The sequence below is a fragment of the Bos indicus x Bos taurus genome, chromosome 8 (assembly GCF_003369695.1).
Source record: "Bos indicus x Bos taurus breed Angus x Brahman F1 hybrid chromosome 8, Bos_hybrid_MaternalHap_v2.0, whole genome shotgun sequence".
In the NCBI taxonomy this organism is placed as follows: Eukaryota; Metazoa; Chordata; class Mammalia; order Artiodactyla; family Bovidae; genus Bos; species Bos indicus x Bos taurus.
The window spans coordinates 29,247,953-29,272,471 of NC_040083.1; the positions used below are offsets into that span (position 1 = coordinate 29,247,953).

The 24,519-nt window shown below is 34.9% G+C and overlaps 1 protein-coding gene across 6 annotated transcripts in view; it reads left to right on the forward strand.

Annotated features, from left to right (window-relative positions):
- ZDHHC21 (zinc finger DHHC-type containing 21) overlaps nucleotides 1–24,519 on the forward strand; it is a 75,261-nt gene that overhangs the window by 9,655 nt on the left and 41,087 nt on the right. For 5 of the 6 annotated variants that reach the window (XM_027549215.1, XM_027549218.1, XM_027549220.1 and 2 more), the window contains 4 exons: nucleotides 5,262–5,460; nucleotides 6,304–6,402; nucleotides 12,795–12,906; nucleotides 15,064–15,202. In XM_027549215.1, the coding sequence (XP_027405016.1) occupies nucleotides 5,307–5,460; nucleotides 6,304–6,402; nucleotides 12,795–12,906; nucleotides 15,064–15,202 (504 nt within the window). In that variant the 5' untranslated portion in view covers nucleotides 5,262–5,306. The remainder of the gene's footprint in view (nucleotides 1–5,261; nucleotides 5,461–6,303; nucleotides 6,403–12,794; nucleotides 12,907–15,063; nucleotides 15,203–24,519) is intronic. The other variant, XM_027549219.1, reaches the window with a different exon arrangement.

Below are 24,519 nucleotides of genomic sequence, written 5' to 3' on the forward strand. Positions count from 1 at the left end.
TTTTTTTTTTTAAAGGTCAATTGACATACCATGAAACGCACCCATATTAGGTGCACATTTGCTGGGTTTCAACAAATTTATAACCTATATATCTCAAATTTGTGTCAAGATAGAGATCTTTATCAGCACCCCAGAAAGTTCCCTTATACCTTTTCCTAGTTCACCTCTATCCTGCCCTCCTTTTAGGAAGATATCCACCCCCCATAGATTTTACCATATAACTCTCTTCTTTTCACTCAGCACTTGTGTGGGTAGCCATATGCAAATCTTGATCAACTTGCTTTTCTTCTTTAAAAATTGCAATAGCTTGGAAATAGTCTATGCTGTGGATGTACTGTGATTTACAGTATATGACCATTTCCCTCTCTCTGTATGGGCATTTGTTGTTGTTTAGTTGCTAAATTGTGTCCAGTGTTCTGCAACCCCATGGACTATAGTCCACCAGATGCCCAGGCAAGAATACTGGAGAAGGTTGCCATTTTCTCCTCCAGGGAACCTTCCCAACTCAGGGATCGAACCCCTCCCTCACTTATGCTTGGCAAGCGGATTCTTTATCACTGAGATCACTTGGGAAGCCCCTATCTGTGTATATAGGTTGTGTCATATTTTTGTGATTATAAAAAGTGCTACATAGAACATCCTTATGTGTATACTTATATGTACATGTATACCTGTACACTCTAGTGAATGATTTTATAGATGTGACTAGAAATAAAACTGCTGGGTCAGAGAGTTTGACATTTTCATAGATAACTGCCAAATTGCCCTCCAAAGATGATTATATCAGTTTACATGCTTATCAGCAATGAATTGCAAGTGTCGTTTTCTCTGTGCCCTTTCAACATTGGGTGTCATCTGTCTTTCTAAAATTTTGTCAATACAAAGGATGAAAAACACAACTAGAGACTTCACATTTTTCTAGTCAGCAGTGATTAACCATTGGATTTTTTTTGTCCTTTGTGAATTGCCTGTCCATGTATTTAATGACTCTTACTAATAATATGGTATATTCTTTTTTCCAAAGATGCTTTGTCTTTTAATTTTGTTTCTGCTGTGTTTTGAGCTTCAGAAATTTTAATCTTCATGTGATCAAACATGGCTGATGGGGTCTTACTAAAAATCTTTCTCATTCTAAGATTATAAAATCACTTACTATATATATTTTTCTGTTAGTTTTTCTTTTTATTTGAAATTTCGAAGAGAAAGAGAAATTCACTGTGAACTTAGGTGCCAGTAAAAAAATTTCATATGGAGAGTGAGATTCAAATTAACCTTGAAGTATGAGTTGAATTTGAATAGAGCAGACAAAATGGCAGGGACATTTTGGACAGAAGGAATGAGAGAGGTATATATATTCTTATTCATGGAACAATAATAAGACCACTGGCTGACATGGTGAGTCGTATAAAACTGTGAATTTAGAGATATTCATTTGGGTCGATTTCTTGTAAATTATTTTGGCTCACTTTTATCATTTTCCAAAATCTGCATTCTGGTGTTACAATTTTCCGTCATAGTTTTCTGTCACTTTTCGTAGTGACTTCAATATTCTTCCTGGAGAAAATACATGGTAAAATTTAGTTGCCTGAAGAAGGCAGAAAAGGAAAGGTGGTTTCCTACCAGAGTAGGTTGAACATTGTAAATATTTACATGGTCTAGTTTATTAGAGTTGAATTATAGTTTATTTGAAAAAAAAAGTTGTGCTGTAGTAATTTATATTAATGAAGTATTAATAATTATTACTTATTAATAAATTATATTATTAATGAAGCTCCCAAGTATAGTTACCAGATAGCAATCTTCAAAAATGTTGAAGTACTGGTGTGTCTACTAGTTACATCAAAGAGTTATGAGCTCATCACCTAATACACAAATTAATGTATTGAATTCTCTAGCTGATGAAAGTATTTACAGATGCCACCCTTAAAACCATGTAGCAACATAGTGTTCAATTTGGTTGTTGCTCAGGATGTGTAATAGTTTCTGTTCAGCCGTGAGCCACGCCTGGTAGGTATTAACTGAGAGGCGCCATCCTGCAGCCCTACCGGTTACATGTTTCTGGCTGTAATCTGATTTGGAGCTCTTGGAAGGCTACTGTTTTTGTCTCTACAGTCCAGTTGTAAGGATTAAGTGGCACTAATTTTCACTGATCAGGTATTTTTTAAAAAAATATTCAACATCTTACTTGTTCATTCTTATATATTTCTACCCTTAGCTCACTTTTCCTTGGGGATTCTTGTTCTTTTAGAGCTTGTTGTCTGTGTATGATTATATCCAGGAAAAACAGACACGTTTTAAACTGTGCTGTGGGCTACAATCCATGGGGTCGCAAAGAGTCGGACACGACTGAGCGACTTCTGTGTGTGTTCTGTGTGTGTTGTGAGGAATGTGTTGCAGTGATAAGAAAAATTTGTTATTCTCTGGTAGAGGAGAGTGAAAATAGAGTTTAAAAGTGTTTGATAATTTTGCTACTTGTTTTGCTGGGTTTTATGCATCTCTGTTTCTGATACTAATGTATTTAGAAATAAGTAATGAAATGACTCTGTTCTATATAATTATTGAAATTCACTGTCTGTTTTTTAGTTCTGAATGGAACTAAAACATTAAAAGAAAGAAGATGCGTGAAGTTAATGATACTGATAATGTTGAGAGACAGACTTCTGTCATTTCCTTTAGCACTTGATAGTTGGCAAGATTGTAAAAATACACATTCTTTTTAATGTTTCTCTTTTTTAGGTATGTTGATAGCTTATCATTTGCATTTGAGTTCATTGACTTTTTAAAATAATGATGCCTAGAAAATTAAATAGCATGCTTTATCCTCTGTGGCTTTCCTTACATTGATGATACTGATAGATCTTTTAATTTTTTAGTTAAAAGGTAATGAAGTTCAACCTTTACTTTTTTAAAGGTCTAGGCATTATTTCAATTTTAAAATTCATGCGTAAATACTAAGAGACCAAATCTGATTTAAAGAGTTGGGTGGTGTTGCATTTGAGTTCTTGTCTTTTTTTTCCCCTGCATTTCCAGTGTTTCAAGGTTCTAGGGATAATAGGATAAGAGTGTTCTTTAAGAATTAAGTAATCCTTAATCTTTTTTTTTCTTTGTCCTGGTAGCTTTGTAACTTTAAAGAACATTGGCAAGGCCTCTAAAGGGTAGTTCTGTGAGGCTCTTCAACTGATGATAAATTATTCCTAGAATGAAGTAGTCTGATATATGTTAGAAATCTGGGAGATACCCTCCAAAAGCGTACTGGTTTGATCCTACAACTAATTTCTCCAAAACTAACTTTGACTTTTGTGTTCTCTTAACCCAAATGAATCGTCGTCTTTAATTTCATCCTCCACACCAGAGCTTTAATAATTTATTTAAAGTATAAACCTCACTGTGTTACCCTGCCCCCATGCTTTAGTAGTTTTCCAGGAATTTGTCTTTGAGTGGCATCTTTGTCTTAGTCTAAGAATGGCATCTTTACACCCACATGATACAGCCCCTTACTTCTTCCCGCTTGCTCTCCCCTAACAGGTTTTAGTCTTAAATGCCTCCTGCACTTCCTTCTGTTTCGAGTGCTGTTGTCACTTTTCTTTGGTCGGATAACTTTTACTCTTCTTTTAAGATTGAACTCTGCTTCGGGGAGTCTTGTCCTGATTTAATTAGTCCCCATTTGTGCCTACAGGAATATATTGTCCACATCCCTGGGTGTATATCATATTAAACCCATTTTATGACTTTTTCTTCCATTAGACTGTTAGTTCCTACAAGCAAAGATCATGTCTTATTCATCATTGTATTTACAGTGTCCAACAAGTGACTGGTGTATGGTGGAGGCTCATTGAATATTTGTTGAACTGAGTTCAACTCATTGCTCTACATTTGAAGTCATAGTGAAGCTCCTGGATTAGTGGTTCCTGGATACCAGTCAACTGTATCAGAGACACCTGGAGACCATTTTATCAACAGAACATTTTATTGGTTTTTGGGCATTACTCTGTAAAGGATTATGATTCAGTAGATCTAGAATGAGGCCTGGGAATAAGTGTTTTTAAAAAGCTCCTCAACTGATTCCCGCTTGCTTACAGGTTTGAGAAATATTGAACTAGTTTATTACTGTATTATTCCATTGTATTTTATGTAAAAAAGTTGCCACCTAGACCTTACATGTATACTCAGTCGCTCAGTTGTGTCTGACTCTTTGCAACCCTATGGACTGTAGCATGCCAGGCTCCTCTGTCCATGAAAATTTCCAGGTAAAACTACTGGAGTTGGTTGCCATTTCTTACTCTAGGGAATCTTCCTGATTCAGGGATCAAACCCATGTCTCCTGCATTGCAGGCAGATTCTTTACCACTGTGTCACATGGGAAACCCAGACCTTACATAGTAATTTATTATTGAGGGTTTATAAGTTGTATCCACTAAAGGACGTATTTTAAGTCACTTTTTCATACCTGTGTGGAAATATCTTAACTTCAACCATCTCATTGTGAGACGTATTAGCATTTTGTTAACACCGAACTGAAAAAAACCCACATTTTAAGCAGGAGTCTTCTTGAATTGGTAGTATTAATAATATTAGTTGGGCTTCATTCCATGAACTTAAGTATTTCTGGCAATTTGTATTTACTTTTCATTTTTTATTATAATTTTTCAAAATGATTTTTAAGCATTTTATTATGATTTAAGAATTAAATTGAACAAATCTTAAGTGTATTGCTCAGTGAATTTTTACATATATGCATACCATAAAGCAACAGGTCAACATATAGAACATTTCTAGCTCCTCAAACTTTCCCCTGTGTCCCTTTCCAGTCAGTAAACATGCTTCCCACCATGAGATGGGTACTCTTGACTTGGATGACCATCAGCTAGTCTTATGTACAAGATTTTTTTTGTAGTTTTAATAATATCTTTTGGTGAATATATGTACTTATGTCCCTTGAACTTATACATGGAATTGCTGAGCTAAGGACAGACTTGTGTTTAACTTCAGAAGGTAATACCAGTTTACTCTGTGATCTCAATCCATAATGAAAATTGAAATTAAATTATTGGAAGCTTATGGTGAAATTTGAATAGCCTAAAACTTCCCTTTGTTTTCCAAAGGGTTTTATATTGTCAAAAATATATGTACAAAGAAAATTGGTGTTATTTTATAGTTGCCAATAAGGTAGTTTTGTTTTAGTCCGATAATTTTTCCTATGTAAGTAATTTTTTTCTTCTTCCCTTTCCTTAGGTAATTTTTCTCTTCTTCCCTTTCCTTAGGTTCATCTTCGCTTGTGGATTGGTAGGCAGTCGTGGGGCTGCAGAATGGGTCTCCGGATTCACTTTGTTGTTGACCCACATGGTTGGTGCTGCATGGGTTTGATTGTCTTTGTCTGGTTATACAACTTTTTTTTAATTCCTAAGATTGTCCTCTTTCCTCACTATGAAGAAGGACATATTCCAGGCATATTAATAATAAGTAAGTTTCTAAATCTTTATTTTCTTGTATAATTAAAGATTTTTTCTCATTGTGAAAAATTTTGGAGTGTAATACCACTATAATAACCTTCCTTTTAATATTATTCAGTGCTATTAATATGAAATTATTTACTCATTTTAAAAGAATGATCTTTATATTTTTTGCAGGGTAAGGTAATTGGCATATCTTCATATCTAACTCTACAAAATCTACAAATACCATTTTGTTTAAAGCTACACTGGCACAATAGTTCTATTTATGTAGGTGTGTGTATATTTTTAATGTTTCTGTTATACAATTTAAATTTAGATAATTAAAGTACATGTATAAATGTATATAATTTGAAGTTTTATTCATTGTAAAATACAAAAGTTACTAAATTCTGTATTTTCATGTTAAGAATCTCAAGATCTATTGAAAAGAGCAATTGAACATCGCTAATCCAATGTAATTTTGAAGCTAGCCAGTTAGAGTTAATGAAAAAGTTTAATTGTAGAATAGTTTAAAAATGCTGCTTTGATTCTATCAAATATAGTATATGTAGTAATTAAAACAAATTAATTTCTGTTAATTAATATACCATTAATTTCTGTTAATAAATAATCTGATTTACAACACGTTTATCAATTGTTATGCAAAATAACTATTTAAAATTAGTATATTTTAGAAAGTCCTCTTGGCAGTATTATTTGATGAATGAAATGAGTTAATTGTTTTTCCATCTTATCTCTGAGAATTTAGGCTGATGCTGTTAATTAAAATATACTTTTAGCCTTTAAACATACTTGTCAAAAAACATTTTGAAGGGTAAATACTAATTTTATTCATTTGTTTATTTTCAAGTATTCTATGGCATTGCCATGTTTTGTCTGGTTGCTTTAGTGAGGGCCTCAATAACTGATCCAGGAAGACTCCCTGAGAACCCAAAGATCCCACATGGAGGTATGGTGCGCTTCAGATTCATCAGTTTTACTATGTCAGAATTATCCTCTTTATTAATGTATATTATTGCCTTTAGTACTTTAATTACATATGTCATCTAAGCACTTTCGTGTCTCTTCTCAAGTGTTTTCTTTCCAGATTTCTCAATTTAAAGCCACAAGTCCCAGCTTACTCCTCGTATCTGCCGTCTCTGGCCCTCCTTTTCAGTTTAGTTCTTTATTTGTCTCTCACTACTCCTACTCTAGATCTGTATCACCTCTGTGAGGGTGTAGATTTTTTGTTTTGTTTTCTTATTTTGTTCAGTACTATATCTTTAGGGCCTAAACAGTCTCTGTCACTTAGTAATAATTGCTGGGTAAATATTTGTTGAATGATATTCTCTGAAAAATTACATCTTTATTTAGTAGAGGAGTTTTGATGGTGCCACTTACCTCATGATATTATAATATTGCTTACAATGTATTTACAAATATTTACAAAATAAATATCTGTTGTATTATAATGCTATTGCTTGTATTTCTCCAAGTTGGAACAATTCAGTGAAAAATTTGAAAGCCTTTTGTTCTAGTGTCAATAGAAGTAATTTTTGGTCACCTTATTGCATAGTAACCATTTAGATCACAGAAATAAATTAAAAATGTATTGCTTGCCAGATATAGTAAACCTCCCTTAGCCTCTTTCCTGAGTTTTGCTTTTGAACATTTGCTATGTAATTTTTGAGAACCCTGTACTTTCTTCTAGGAACAAATTTATATGTCTTTTTTATGCATTGTAGAACCAGAGAATTTTTATAGTAATTCAGTAGTTCCTGAACTTGCTGTACATTAGAATCACCTAGGGAGCTTTAAAAAACCTCAATGTCCAAATCACATCCCATATTAATTAAATCAGAATGTCTGGGGGTAAGAGCCAGGTATCCATGCTTTTCAAAGATCCCAGGTGAATCTAATGCATAGAAGGTTGGAAAGCAATGTAGTCATTCTTTGCAAAATTAGTTTAAGTGGCAAGTCATTTAGCCTCCTTAGAGTTCGTGATTGTTTTTTGAGATCCATGATTTTGGGGCTTAATAGACCTTGCACATTTAATGATTAAGGGGGAATGACACTAATATTTATGTAGCTGTAGACATTTCTGAAAATAATCTTGAGTATTTAGCTTTTATTAATTTGTAGAACAGTTTCACTGTCACTTAACGGTTATTGTGTGTGTGTGTACGCCTGTGTTTGGGCAGGGAGGATGGCAGTCTGTAATTTGTATAGAAACTCTCTTCTCAACTAACCTAAAACTCTACTTCAACTCTAAAACCTGATGTTCCCAGAAAATCAAGGAAGCAGGGTTTTCCTAACTCAGGACTCATTTCTGATGAAAACTTCAGTTTGCTGTGGTCAAATATTCAAATGCCTACATCTGTCAGATAGTACAAATCAGTGAAAGGGGCCAGGGAGGAACTATTTCACCTTGAAAATCTCCTATCTTATCTAAAGGAAGTGGCACTCATCAGCTACACTGAAATTGTCAGGCAGGACGGGTGTTTTTAGATCTTGGAATTTTTGAAGAGAAAACACAGAATCTCAATTTTTATGAGACATTTTATGATTTCAAAAAATATTAGCAACAAATTCAAAATTTTAAAAGCATTGTTTTTAATGAATACCAAACAGATTATACCTGAGGGCCAGATTGAATCCACCTGAAGCTGCTGTGTTACCTTTAATTTATAGGCTCCAGTGAGGAGGACACCATGGCATCTTGCCAACCTTTTGATTATCTGCATTATATCTGCTCTCATTGACATTTGGGCTGTTTTTCTTCAGTGGAGAATTCCCCTTTGCCCAACCCCCCCCCCCCCCCAAAAAAAAAAAGAAATCCACACATTTATTTATCACATTTTGATGTTTCTGAAGTCTTTTGGTATCTCCTGTCATATGATCCTCACGGTGGTTGTATGAGGTGGGTAGACTGGATAAATCAGGAGCATGGATTGTCCTTCCCAGGTCATACAGTAGGTTGTTAGAGTTGCTGTGAAGCCCAGATCCTTGTCTCCATCATCTTTTTTACCATGAATCCTCTTACAGATGAATTATCTTACCTCTTTATTCATCTTTACTTTGGTTTGAAGGAAATTAATTAAAACTATCCTGTGCTTTTTGCTCAGTTACTTGATGATTGTTAGATACAGTTTTAACTTAGTTAAAAAAATAAAAATTTAATAGTGAAAAATAATGACTAAGGTGTTGGGGTCTACAAAATAGTGACCTTTATTCGGCGTTGTTTTAAGGGTGAGCAGTTTTCCTTAGAAAAGGAAACTTAAACCCTAATGCTTTTATTATTTTAGCTACTTTTAAAAATTTTTACATGCCTTTCTGAAATATTTTACATGCCTTTCTGTATGACCCACCAAGTATGAGGCAATTTGAATATAGGAGAATGCTTCCGTGTGAAGATCCCCAAAATTCGATTTTATAAACTTTGGGATATGTAGATGGAATAGTCAAATGAAACTATTAAATGTCTATTTAAATTACATGTGTGTTTGAAATACAGAAATATTACTTTCTGTAATTTTTGAATTTTATGAAATGATTTTATTTAGTCTCTTAACTTTTAAAAAACAATTTTGAGTGTAATTCACACATCGTATAATTCACCTGTTTAAAGTGTACAATTTAGTGTCTTTTATATATACACAGATTTGTACAACCATTACCACAGTCAGTCTCAGAACATTGTCATCATTAAGCTCTTAACGTGCACGTTGGACTTCCGTGTCTGTCACCACTAGTGCCGCTTTGTTTTTATTTTTTATTGTTGTGTACACCCCCTGTTGTACCCCTGCATCCCTGTGGCTTATTTATTTTATAGCTGAAAATTTGTACTTCTTAGTCCCTTTCACTTATTTTGCCCCACTCCCACCCCTCTCCCTCTGGCAACCACTCGTTTGTTTTTTGTTTCTTGAGTTGGTTTCTGTTTTGTTTGTTCATTTATTTCTTGCATTGCCAACCAGTTCTGCCAGAAAACCTCTAAATAAATAAAGACCCAATCCTTGTATTGATTTTTGTTAGTTTCAGGTTATATTTTTCTCCCCAAAACATTACTTTGTGATCTGAAATATAGTCATTGAAAAAAGTCCCCCTAATATGTGAGTCTTTCGAAAGACTCAAATGGAAGGTGATTTGTTCCTTTTTGAGGGATAAACCAAACCAAACTGTATCTGTCTTTATAGTCTTTCATGCAATTACAGCATTAATAAGTTTCCCTGTTAAACCATATGATACTGTTTGCTGCTGCTGCTGCTAAGTCACTTCAGTCGTGTCCGACTCTGTGCGACCCCATAGACGGCAGCCCACCAGGCTCCCCCATCCCTGGGATTCTCCAGGCAAGAACATTGGAGTGGGTTGCCATTTCCTTCTCCAATGCATGAAAGTGAAGTCGCTCAGTCGTGTCCTACTCTTAGCAACCCCATGGACTGCAGCCTTCCAGGCTCTTCCGTCCATGGGATTTTTTTCCAGCCAAGAGTACTGGAGTGGGGTGCCATTGCCTCCTCCGATGATACTATTTACCTTATATTAAAGAGGATCATTTATAGATTTTACCTTTTTTCTTTTGTTTTATGTTTTGATTTTTCTTTCCTTTAAAAAATGTATCTTAATTTTTAACTTTCTATATAGCTGCCATAAATTAGCAGGTGGATACTGTCTCCCATAGGCTTTTATTTTATTTTGTTAGATGGGTAGTGCAAAAGTCTTATAGGTAATCATCAGACACCAGAATGTATCAGTCACCAAGATCCTATTAGGACTTGAATAAATCCTGAAGAAGAAAAAAGGGAGAAGACTTAGAAATGGTTTCTGGATACATAGGGTAGGTTAAGATGGATGGCTTTTTTCTTGTTCTGCAAAGCAAAAAACATAGATGATACTTTAAATTTCCAAATTTTAAAAATAGTGATTTTTTTTCCTTTCTAAAAACATAAATGTGTGTGCTGTGTGTATAAAATGTGCATCTTCATTTTAGATTTTTGTATCTTAAATTGAGCATTAAGTGACTCAAACTCTTTGTTTGAACAAATTTATGGTCCAGACCATAGGTCAGCAAATTCTACTGTAGCGTTAGTGCAAGATAGATATTTTTAGCTTTATGAACCATATAATCTCTGTCACAACTCCTCCGCTCTGTCATGGTAGCCCCAAAGCCAACATACATAGTATGTAAAAGAATGGGCATGGCTGTGTTTAAATAAAGCTTTCTTTATGGACATGGAATTTAAATTCCAAGATTTTTACAAGCCACAAATTGTTATTGTTATTGTTATTGTCAATCATTTAAAATTGTTAAAAATACTCTTAGCTCACGCGTGCATGTTAAGTCGCTTCAGTTGTGTCCGACTCTTTGTAGACTGTAGCCCTCCAGGCTCCTCTGTCCATGGGATTCTCTAGGCTAGAATGCTGGAGTGGGTTGTCATGCCCTTCTCCAGGGAATCTTTCTGACCCAGTCATCTCTTACATCTCTTACATTAGGCAGGTGGGTTCTTTACTACTAATGCCACCTGGGAAGCTCATGGATCACCCCAGAACAGGTGATGGCCTGGGTTTACCTGTGGACTGTAGTTTGCCAACCATAGTTTACACCACAGAATGAATTACAGTCTTTCTCTGACTATAGCCAAATTCTCTCTTTTTTCCTGAGAGTACAGCATTTTAAGTATGAAATAAATGATTTATTCTTTGGAATATTATGCTGAAATTGCCAATAGTGAATACCTCATATTTATTTTTTTAAGGAGCTGGTTTGAGAACATAGTTTTCATGTTGTCTTTCAATGAAAATGGGCTTACCTTCACATATTTCTTGAAATATGTGAATTCAGAGTTTTAACTTTGGGATATTGGGGAACATCTAGTTACGTGGGGAAAAAAAGTGATATGTATGTGACATTGTATTATGCTACATATGAAATGAGTTTCTATTTCACCAACAGTTAAATAACAGTAGTTTAATTGTACCTAAATTAAGCTTCAATATTGTTGCTCTCTCATGTAGTATGTTTTCATTAAAATAAGAATTGTAAGTAAGAAATGGAAGAGAATTTTATTTTAAAATGAAATATTTTAAATGTAAAAAATATCTCAACTTTCATTGAGAGCAATTAATTTGTTATAGCTGTTATTCATGCTTTATTGATTTCTCCAGAGATGTTTGTAGCAGAATGTTTTTCCAACACTTTACTATAAAATTCCAGTATATTGATCTTACTTCTGGTCATTAAACTAGAAATAATGGAATTAAAGTAGGGTATCTTTTTAAAAAATTGAAAACTATATACTCTTCTCTTTTGTTACTTATGTTTAGAATCTTTCATTAAAAAAAAATTAAACTTGTCATGTTTTAGCAAGGATTTAGTGACTATCTAAGGTGTGCTCGGTCACACTTTGCATATACTAATATTCATTTGGAGTATTGAAATTAGGTTGATTTTACTATACCCATAATTTTAGTGAGGTTAGGGTATAGTTGTCCATAAGTGATACAAAGTTTAAGAATTGTTATAAAGGTAAAATTCCATGTCAAGAGATATTAAGATTATATATTCTGTATAACAGTTGTCTTGGTAGATGACAGTCCCGTAGAGTTTTTAATGGCTCTAGCTAGAGCAGTTCTTAATGGAAATAAATTACTTTTTCCTTTATTCCTGTAAACTTCATGTTTTTAGCACCAAGCCTAGTTGTGTGCTCATTCACAGCAGGCTAGAGGAAACTTACTTGGTGGTAGGATAGAGTTTTGTAAAGGACTCCTTTATTTCCATTAAAGAGTAATTTTCTTGTAATCTTCTTCACTTCTGAAACTATTTTAGTACCTCTTAAATGCATCTGAACTGTTTTTCAATCCCTTTGTCATAAATATTCCCAAATAAATCCATTCAAAAAATGGTTTTGTGTGGGAAGTTTGGGGGGATGCTGTCTCTGTTTATGCAGTTGATTTTGACTTACTAATCTATGAAACCAGTACTCAGCATTATCTCTTCTTTAGAACCATTAGATAATAAATTTCTAGAAATTAACTTGTTTCAATAAAATTCTGTTTTAACGTAATAATTTGATTCTAAATAAGAGTTTTGTCATTAGGTTTTACTTACAGCAATATACTTAAACCCAAATATGCTGTATTTTTATCCCTTAGTTTGACTGTTAACAGTCTTATTTTATAATGTTTAAAATTAGAAATGTACAAAATAAAACATGCAGAGAATAGAGAAGCAATGTTTACGGCAAACATTTACAATAGAGACTTAGGCACATGTCTTGAAGACTTCCTATAACTCTTCTAAACACTTGTTGCTAAATTTCAACATTACTCATGTTCCTTTACTAAATGAATTTTAATTTCCTTGTCTAGAAAGGGAGTTCTGGGAATTGTGTAACAAGTGTAATTTGATGAGACCGAAGCGTTCCCATCACTGCAGCCGCTGCGGCCACTGTGTTAGGAGAATGGATCATCACTGCCCATGGTAAGAAATGAATAATTCACTTTTGAAAAAAAAAATGTAGTAAAAAATAGATCTTGGTACTTAGCAGATTTAAACAAAGGTTATATCAGAGTTATACAGTTTAAGAAAGCCTTTTTATAAGGAGACCTTTAATTGATCATATGGTTCTATCAACTCCCAGGGTCATTTTTTCAGAGATTTTTCTAACAAGGAGATATTTGAGCAGAAAACTGAAAATTAACATGCACCCAAATATACAAAAGAACTAAAGTGGTCTTATTAAATGAGGCAGTATAGGTAAAGCATTTAGTATAGTATAAGACATATAGATAGTACTTAAATTTAAATATAGTAGCTGTTATTGTTTCTAATTGTAATGTAAACCATATACATCTCATTGTTTGTATTTCCCTTCCAATTTAATTAAAGAGTAACATTTCATATACCTTATACCTCATTTCACTTCCTTTCAGCCTTTTTTTCAGTGTTCTGTGTTAGATATAGGGATTAATATTACATGCTAGCTAGAAGCAAAAATGGCAACCCATTCCAGTACTTCTTGCCTGGAAAATCCCATGGATGGAGGAGCCTGATGGGCCACAGTCCATGGGGTCGCTAGGAGTCGGACACGACTGAGTGACTTCACTTTCACTTTTCATTTTCATGCATTGGAGAAGGAAATGGCAACCCACTCCAGTGCTCTTGCCTGGAGAATCCCAGGGACAGAGGAGCCTGGTAGGCTGCCATCTGTGGGGTCACACAAGAGTCGGACACGACTGAAGCGACTTAGCAGCAGCAGCAGCAGAAGCAAAAAAAAAAGTGGGAGTTGATTCTGCTGACTGCCAACATTTTTGGTCAGTAGGGGGCTCTCTTGTAATATTTAAAGAAAATGTTCAGTTGAGAAACAATATTTGAAAACATGCTGTGAGAGTTCTGCATTGTATCTCATTTCAAAGCTGTCACAAAAATCTGTGAAAAGATATTGTATTTAATTCTGTTTTTCTAGCATGGGATCTCTGCATAAATATTTAAACTGGTATGGTGTAGCACTTTATAAATATATCTATATACATGTATATTTATGTTTATACACACATGTATACAAAGTTAGCTGCATAATAATCTTCTTAAATTTATAACTGCATTTATCTGAGGTTGTCTCAAGGGTAAATTTTAGTTTTGTCTAGTAATGCTAATCATTTAGAGCTTCCTTTATTTTTGATAGCACAAGTTATCAGCAAGCTTTTAGTGGGAAGATGGTTTTCACTATAAAATGATTATTTGACTAGAAGATAATTTCTTGAAATTCAGAAAAAATAAGAGCACTGTGTTACTATGTAAAAAGGTTTAAAATTCCATCACAAGATAGTTTAGTATATAACATACAGTTGGTGTTTTAAAAATGTGCCTGGAATTTATTCAGATTAATTCTCAAATGATTTTATAAACTTCAATGATCTGTTTACAGTTACAATAGCAATAGGGTTTGCTTTTAAAAGCTGTGTGAAGTATTCAGGTAAGTGATAATCACTCACACTGAAAAACTCAGTATTATATAATTTTTTGGGTTTTATATATATAATATATATATATAATTTGTAGCTCTAAGAATTTATACATACTTTTGAATATATGTTTATTTTCAGCCACCAAGGATTAGACTGTAAAAGTGAGAAAAGTTGTGAATGCTTAGCAGTGTGTCAGAATGGCAGGCTTAAGTTACTTTGCTTCGTATCATTCAACTTGATCTCCATAGCTTGAATGCTGCAGTGAAAGAGCAGTGTACAGAAGAGGGTTCTTGTTCTCTTGACCACGGTCTCTCCTAACTGTACATCCTCTGGCAATTGTCCTAACTCCTCTGTTCCTCTTTTGTATCAGTGAAGCAAGGAGATTGCCATCTGTTCTTCCTGCCTCGCTGGCTTGTTGTTGAGTTGAATGGGGAAGCATATACAGGACTTCTTTGACAAGTAGAATGTGCTTTACAAATGTGAGATGGTGTGTTTATGTCATGTCTTTTCTTATATACTCTTTGCTTTTAGGTTTGAGTGGATTTGGCTTATCTCTATGAACTTAAGCACTTAAGAAGTTGTTTGTGCTTATATCTAGTTTTACCATCCTAAACTTAACATCTTATTAAAGTTTGAAATATTTTTTCTTTTTTCTTTTTTTTTTCTTCAGGATTAACAATTGTGTTGGTGAAGATAACCATTGGCTTTTTCTGCAATTGTGTTTCTACACTGAACTTCTTACTTGCTACGCACTGATGTTTTCTTTCTGCCACTATTATTACTTTCTTCCGCTAAAAAAGCGTAATTTGGTAAGAAATGTTTATATCCATTAATGTTAGAACAGCTGTAGTATATAGTTATTAACATGCGGTGCTTTTAAAAGTGTAGAAAATCGAAAACAAGAGTAATGAACATAAACCCTCAAATTGGTGCGTTTTAAAATGTATTGGAATTGAGAAAATGGACCTATTCTGATATTGCCTTTTAACCAAATCTATTTATGATTACTTGCTGGTGTCAAGTTCTTTAAAAAGTGACATATTAGATCTCTCAATGTATACATATTTTCATTTTAAATCTACAGTAATGAAAAGCAAAGTGAAAGAGGCTAGCTTCTTATTTCTTTTCAGGAGTGAAAATAGACTTGTTTAATTCTTAAAAGTTCTCAAAGGAACATTTTAAGAAAAGGATTCGTTCCCCCGCACCCCAACTCCAACGTTTAACATTGGTGATAAGGTGAATTTGCAGATGCTTTAAAAAGTTGTTGTTATATATCCATTTGAGGCAATGCTTTTCCCACTTTGTAGAGGAACTACAATATATGTTAGTAAGATTTGCCCAGAACGGTGGTGTTAAAGGTAGTAGTAGTAATAGCATCAACCAGGAGTTTTAAGTCTTGACTGTATTGTCAGCACTGTGCTATGGACATGTGATTATAATTCTCCCTTAAATGCTCACCACAATCACATGAGGTGGGTATGATTTTTCCTCCACTTTTTATAGATGAGGAAATAGACTAACAGTGGTTAAATAAGGTAGTTACCGAAGGCACAAAGCTAGGAAGTGATTATTCACCTGGTTTGAGTTGTAGACTGGGATTTGAATCTGGGTTTGTGTTTTCTGAATTGTGTCTTTTGTGCTTTGTTTGTAGACCTTGTATTTCGGCCTGATCCTGTGTGCCATTTTGACTTAGATTGTGTTTTTAGAATGCACTGTGTATGGGTGTGTGTGTGTGTGTGTGAGAGAGAGAGAGTATGTGTGCTTACAGGAAGCAAGATAGGGAAGGAGACAGGGAAGAGGAATAGAATTTCTGATGAAGAAGGGTGTTTTTTTATTTCCTATTTAAGTCATTTTATACTCTTTAAGTCTTTTCCATTAAAAATAACAAGCTTAGTGATGGCACATACAACTAAATTTTGTAATAATGAAACAGTTGAGAGAAGGTCTTTGAGTTCTGTGTATTTAGAGATCTTTTTTGTACGCATGATCATTTTGTGTAATTAAAAGGATATTTACTGTTGTTGCTTGGTTGCATATATTAGTGGGCCTTGTCAAGGTAATTCTACGTATTAAATGCAGAATGGGCAATTAAAATTAGATGCAAATAACTCAAAAAAGTTTAAGGGGGAGAACTGTAAATATAGGTGTTTGGCATTTATCACACTGAGAATTTAGTGCATACTAATACTATAGTCTTAGAAATGTTTTATCTTACAGATGAATTTCTTTTTTATGCTCTCTTATATTTTAATTTTACTTTCTGATAAAACCAGGTACAAAAAAATGGTCACTCAAAGCATCCAGATCAGAAGCCCTAAAACAACAGCAGTTAATATTTAAAGAGTCATTTAGGGTCAGCAAAGTGCTTTCTGCACGTGTCATTTCTTATAATTCCTACACCATGTGAGGTGGCCTAGATGTGAGTGTGACTTTAAAGCCAGACTCCTTGGGTTTGAATCTCAATAATAGATTAATTTCTGATGTATTTGGTATTGTAGTTAGAACATGTAAAAGGTTATATGTATTTTCCAAGTAACCTGTTTCAAATATTCAATAGATTGAGCCTAATAAGCGCTTTAAAATAAAAATGTAGCTGTAAGATTAAGATCAGAATGTTTTAAGAATGGAGAGAGAGGTAGAATCTAGTGGTATTAATGAAAGGCTAGTAGAGTTTCTCGAGGAGGGAATGCACCGTGGCACTGTGGGGGGATTGGCACAGTATGGGTGCTGGGATAAATTTGACCCGCTACCTGTTTTTATTAATAAAGTTTTGTTTGAAACATAGCTACTCTCATTTGTTTATGTTTTGTTTTCAATTGCCTTTGTAATCAACAGCAGAGCTAAGTAGCTGTGACAGAGGCATATGTCCTGATAAGCCTAAAAGATTAGGTATCGGGCTTTTTATCTTGCATTTACCAGCTTCTGGTAGTGGAAAGATCTTGATTTTATAAATAGACACACCTAGAATTAAGCCTGGCTTTTCTTACTGTGAGTATAAGCTTTGACACATCCTTTAACCTTTCTGAATTATAATATCCACTTGAAAAATGTGAATAGCAATGAGATTTAATGAGATAACACATGTAAAAGTTCTTGGGAGATAAGAGATTTTCAATTTATGTTACATTTGATTTTGGTGAAAGCTCTCAGAAGAAGGGAACAGATTTTCTTTGCCCTTTTAATTTTTATGAACATTTAACAGACTGTTTAACAATATTACTAGGAGATCAATGACAGAATGAAAAAGTTCCAACACTCAAATAAGAATATAATGGTAATATTTAAGTGAAGGATTAAGACATTACAAATTACAAACTGATTTGTCTCTCCAAACGAAAGATAGAAACTCTGGAAAAATTACTATCACTTAGAGGAAAGAGCCCTTTTTGTTAAAATGGAAAAACTGATTACAGATGATACAGATGTTTCTAAGATATACTTAGAAACATATACATAGACATGTATTTACATGCATACTGACGAAAGACTAGCAGCGTAGTAAAGGTTTATTAAGAAATGTGAAGTCCAGGATGAAAATATAAAAAGGCAGTACAAGTTGGGTTTTAAAAATTCAAACCTGAGTTTCTTTAGAGCAATCACTTGTAGAAACAATACAGATAATTTAAAAATTCTTAAAAATCAAAATTTTTGTTAGTAGGATTACCAGATGAAAATCAAATAATTAGCTCTATCATATTGGTTGTAATAAAGCTACTTTGGTAATAGCTGTAAATTACAGATAGTTTTAGGGACCTGACAGAGTTTTAGCTAGTAGTGCTGAGCAGGAATTGTTCAAGGTTTATAGTATCCTTGTTGTATTAAGTAGGATGTTTTTATAATTACCTTCATGTTAGATATAATGAAATTGAAACCCAAAGGGTTTATGTTATGATATTTCTGAGAGCATTTGGCATCCTATTGAAGAATCCTTTGTGTTTTAACCCTGTTTATGGTGTATTTTCTGAATGAAGTGATTCATAATATTTTTAAGTTAGGTAATGGAGAGGAGAATTTTACCATAATGTTATCCAGTATAAGAAAAGACTATTTTGTTTGACTACTACTGTTTTTATATAGTATGTTTATTATTGGTGTCTTTAACCTACTTAAACTTACTAGTGTGTTAGTTGCTCAGTCGTCTCCGACTCTTTGCGACCCCATGGACTGTAGCCCACCATGCTCCTCTGTCCATGGGATTTCCTAGGCAAGGATACTGGAGTGAGTTGCCATTTCTTTCTCCAGGGTATCTTCCTGACCCAGGGATTGAACTTTCCCTTCAGATCCTTGGAATATATAGCCCTAAATATTCCAAGGATCTGAAGGCAAATGAATATTCAATAGTACTTAGCATTCACTGAAATGAATTCTAATCATTTCATTGATTAAGATGTTGATAATTTAAAGCTATGTTTCCAGGTACATAGGGCTTCCCAGGTGGCGCTAGTGGTAAAGAACCCACCTGCCAATGCAGGAGACCTAAAAGACTCAGGTTCAATCCCTGGGTCGGGAAGATCCCCTGGAGAAGGGTGTGGCGACCCACTCCAGTATTCTTGCCTGGAGAATCCCATGGACGGAGGAGCCTGGTGGGCTACAGTCCTTTGGGTTGCAAAGAGACACGACTGAAGTGACACACCAGGTATATACAATCTTAGAATTCTAATACTGTTCTAATGAGTTTACTCTGGTATCATTATAAATTATACCTTTTTATCTGCAGTAATTATTCTTGCCTTGTCGTGTTTTCTGTTATTAGTTTGGCTGTATTATTCTTTTCGTTAGTATTTTCAACTTTTTACTTACAACCTTTATCAGTTGTCTTTGTGTCTTGTAGACACCAAATATTTCTCTTGTTTTTGAAGTCTAGTTTGATAATCTTTGTCTTCTAATTGAAATGGTCTATTTCATTTATTTAGACTGATATTAATCCTGTCATTCTACTGTTTATTTTTTACTTTACCCCTCTGTTCTTTGTTTCCATTTTTCTCCTTTTCTTATCTGCTTTGAAATTTTCAAGTAAAAGAAATTTCCAACATATCCCTTCTGAGGCTTTTACTCTTTTAAAAATGGTTTTCCCAGAGATCAAAACATTCTTCCTTGGTTTTCTGAAGTTTAATATAAATTGGTACTTTAAACATTACCAAGATAATAAATGGAGTAGCTTTAGAACCCCTCCTATCATCATCATTTTTGGTATTGTGGGGCATAAAATAGATGTAGAAATAAAACTCATAACGATAAGATTTAATTTTCATTTATAAATTATGTGTTATAATACATATATTATATAAAGTCAGTATTTGTTTAGAATTACTGACATATTGATGCTTTGTTGATCCTTCATGACTTCATAAGTTTCTAAGCTTCTTTCTGAGAATATTTTTTCCTGCCTTTTGGTGGAAATGTACTGAAACAAATTTTGCCAGTTTCTGGTTCACCTGAAAATGTCTTTATTTCTCTTTCATTTTTGAATGATTTATTTGCTTGGCATAGAACTATAGGTTTAGAGTTGTTTTCAGGTTTTAAAAGATACTATTTCCTTGTCTCCTGGTTTCCATCATTTCTGCTGTAAAGTCAGTTGTTTTATAGTTCATTCATTGAAGTAATGTGTCTTTCTCTCTAACTGCTTTTATGATTTAGTTATTTATATTATTTTGGCTTTGTTGAGGCATAATTAATGTATAAATTTATAAGATACTTAAATTGTGCATTATGATAATTTGATGTATGTATACACTTTGAAGGGCTTCCCTGGTGGCTCAGCCGGTAAAGAATCTGCCTGCAATGCGGGAGACCTGGGTTTGATCCCTGGGTCAGGAAGATCCCCTGGAGGAGGGCATGGCAACCCACTCCAGTTCTCTTGCCTGGAGAATCCCATGGACAGAGGAGCCTGGCAGGCTACAGTCTATGGGGTCGCCAAGAGTTGGACATGACTGAAGCAGCTTAGCACAGCACATATACTTTAAAAGGATTCCCACATCTAGTTAATACATCTGTCACCTTACATATTAATCTTTTTTATGAGAACATATAAGTCTTCTCTCTCAGTGAATTTCAGTTGTGCAGTATGGTGATAAAACAGTAGTTACCGTGTTTTATATTAGGTCCTTAGACCTTATTCATCTTACACCTAAAATTTGGACCCTTTTACCTATCTCTCCCTTTTACCCCAACTCCAGCCCCTGGGAACTTTTCTACTTTCAGTTTCTAGAGTTAACTTAAAAAAAAAATCCACAGGTAAGTGATACCGTTTGGCTTATTTCACTTAGTGTAATGCCACCAAGGTATATCCATGTTATCAGAAATAGCAGGATCTCCTCCTTTCTCATGGCTGAATAGTATTCCATCGTGTGTGTGTGTGTGTGTGTGTGTGTGTGTGTGTGTGTGTCTGTGTGAAACATCTTTTTTATTCATTTGTCCATTAATGGATGCCTCAGTTGCTTCCATATCTTGGCTATTATGAATAATGCTGCAGTGAACATGGAGGTGCAGATATCTCTTTGATATTCTGTTTTTATTTCCTTTGCATATATACCCAGAAGTAAAGTTGCTGGGTCATATGATAGTTCCCTTTTTAATTTTTTGAGAGGTCTGCTTACTGCTTTCCATAGTGGCTAGAGCAGTTTACTTTCCCACCAACAGTGCAAAAGGGTTTCCCTTTCTCCACATCCTTGTTAACACTTACCTTTTACTTTTTGATGATAGCCATTCTAATCTAACAGGTGTGAGGTGATATCTCAGGGTTTTAATTTGGATTTCCCAGATGATTAGTGATATTGAGTACCTCTTCATTTCCCTGTTGGCTATCAGTATATCTTTGGAAAAGTGTCTATTCAAGTACTCTGCCATTTTTTTTAATCTTTTTTTTTTTCTGTTGAGTTATATGAGTTCTTTATGTATTTTGAATATTAACCCCATATTAGAGAGATGATTTGCAAATATTTTTACACATCACATAGGTTGCCTTTTCATTTTGTTGGTAGCTTCCTATGCTGTGCAAAAGGTTTTTAGTTTGATGTAGGCACACTAGTTCATTTTGCTTTGGTAACTTTGTTTTTGGTGTCGAATCCAAAAAATCATTGCCAAGACCAGTGTAATGGAGCTTACCCAAAACCCTTTCTTCCATGAATTTTATGGTTTCAGATTTTACATTCAAGTCTTTGATTCATTTTGAATTGATTTTTGTGTGTAGTATAAAGTCTGGGTCCAGTTTCATTCTTTTACATGTTACTGTCCAGTTTCCCGAGGACCGTTTATTGAAGGGACTGTCCTTTCCCTGTTGACTCTTCCTGGCTTCTTCATCATAAGTTAATTGACCATGTAAGAATGTTTTTTGTCTTCTTTTTCTGAGCTGCCTGTTCAGTTCTATTGATCTCAGTGTCTTTTATGTCAGTATCATACCATTTTGATTGTCATAGCTTTGTAATGTATTTTCAAATCAGGAAATGAGATGCCTCCAGCTTGGATTTTCTTAAGATGACTTTGGTCATTTGAGACATTTTGTGGTTCTATACACAGAATTATTTGTTCTATTTCTGTGAAAAAAATGAAGTCAAAATTGTGATAGGGATTGCATTGACTCTGTAGACTGCTTGAGTATTACGGCCATTTTAAGAGTATTTAATTTTTCCAATCTGTGAGCCTTGAAGAGCTTTCCATGTATTAGTTGTCTTCAATTTCTTTCATAAGTTTCATCAACAAACAGATCTTTCACCTTGTTGTTTAAATTTATTCCTAAGTATTTTATTCTTTTTGATATGGTTATCATAGGATTATTTTCTTAACTTTCTGATAGTTTATTATTAGTTGATGGAAATGTGAATGATATTTGTATATTAATTTTGTATTCTGCAACTTTATGGATTTATTTATTAGTTCTAACACTTTTTTGGTGGTCTCTAGGTTTTCTATATGTAATACTATGTTCAGTTCAGTCCAGTTGCTCAGTCATGTCCGACTGTCTGCGACCCCATGAATTGCAGCACGCCAGGCCTCCCTGTCCATCACCAACTCCTGGAGTTCACTCAGACTCATGTCCATTGAGTCAGTGATGCCATCCAGCCATCTCATCCTCTGTCGTCCCCTTCTCCTCCTGCCCCCAATCCCTCCCAGCATCAGAGTCTTTTCCAATGAGTCAACTCTTTGCATGAGGTGGCCAAAGTACTGGAGTTTCAGCTTTAGCATCAGTCCTAAAGAACACCCAGGACTGATCTGCTTTAGAATGGACTGGTTGGATTTCCTTGCAGTCCAAGGGACTCTCAAGAGTCTTCTCCAACACCACAGTTCAAAAGCATCAATTCTAAGGCGCTCAGCCTTCTTCACAGTCCAACTCTCACATCCATACATGACCACAGGAAAAACCATAGCCTTGACTAGACGGACCTTTGTTGGCAAAGTAATGTCTCTGCTTTTGAATATGCCATCTAGGTTGGTCATAACTTTCCTTCCAAGAAGTAAGCGTCTTTTAATTTCATGGCTGCAGTCACCGTCTGTAGTGATTTTGGAGCCCCAAAAAATAAAGTCTGACACTGTTTCCCCATCTATTTCCCATGAAGTGGTGGGACTGGATGCCATGGTCTTCGTTTTCTGAATGTTGAGCTTTAAGCCAACTTTTTCACTCTCCTCTTTCACTTTCATCAAGAGGCTTCTGAGTTCCTCTTCACTTTCTGCCATAAGGGTGGTGTCATCTGCATATCTGAGGTTATTGATATTTCTCCCGGCAATCTTGATTCCAGCTTGTGCTTCTTCCAGTCCAGCGTTTCTCATGATGTACTCTGCATATAAGTTAAATGAACAGGGTGACAATATACAGCCTTGACGAACTCCTTTTCCTATTTGGAACCAGTCTGTTGTTCCATGTCCAGTTCTAACTGTTGCTTCCTGACCTGCATACAGATTTCTCAAGAGGCAGATCAGGTGGTCTGGTATTCCCATCTATTGAAGAATTTTCCACAGTTTATTGTGATCCACACAGTCAAAGGCTTTGGCATAGTCAATAAAGCAGAAATAGATGTTCTTCTGGAACTCTCTTGCTTTTTCCATGATCCAGCGGGTGTCGGCCATTTGATCTCTGGTTCCTATGCTTTTTCTAAAACCAGCTTGAACACCAGGAAGTTCACGGTTCACATATTGCTGAAGCCTGGCTTGGAGAATTTTGAGTATTACTTTACTAGCGTGTGAGATGAGTGCAATTGTGCGGGAGTTTGAGCATTCTTTGGCATTGCCTTTCTTTGGGATTGGAATGAAAACTGACCTTTTCCAGTCCTGTGGCCACTGCTGAGTTTTCCAAATTTGCTGGCATATTGAGTGCAGCACTTTCACAGCATCATCTTTCAGGATTTGGAATAGCTCAACTGGAATTCCATCACCTCCACCTGCTTTGTTCGTAGTGATAGTTTCTAAGGCCCACTTGACTTCACATTCCAGGATGTCTGGCTCTAGGTCAGTGACCACACCATCGTGATTATCTGGGTCGTGAAGCTCTTTTTTGTACAGTTCTTCTGTGTATTCTTGCCACCTGTTCTTAATATCTTCTGCTTCTGTTAGGTCCATACCATTTCTGTCCTTTATCGAGCCCATCTTTGCATGAAATGTTCCCTTGGTATCTCTAATTTTCTTGAAGAGATCTCTAGTGTTTCCCATTCTGTTGTTTTCCTCTATTTCTTTGCATTGATCACTGAAGAAAGCTTTCTTATCTCTTCTTGCTATTCTTTGGAACTCTGCATTCAGATACTTATATCTTTCCTTTTCTCCTTTGCTTTTCACTTCTCTTCTTTTCACAGCTATTTGGAAGGCCTCCCCAGACAGCCATTTTGCTTTTTTGCATTTTTTTTCCATGGGGATGGTCTTGATCCCTGTCTCCTGTACAATGTCACAAACCTCATTCCATAGTTCATCAGGCACTCTATCTATCAGATCTAGGCCCTTAAATCTATTTCTCACTTCCACTGTATAATCATAAGGGATTTGATTTAGGACATACCTGAGGGTCTAGTGGTTTTCCCTACTTTCTTCAATTTAAGTCTGAATTTGGTAATAAGGAGTTTATGATCTGAGCCACAGTCAGCTCCCGGTCTTACTACTATGTAATCTGCCAATAATTTTACTTATAATTACAAAAATTTATAAT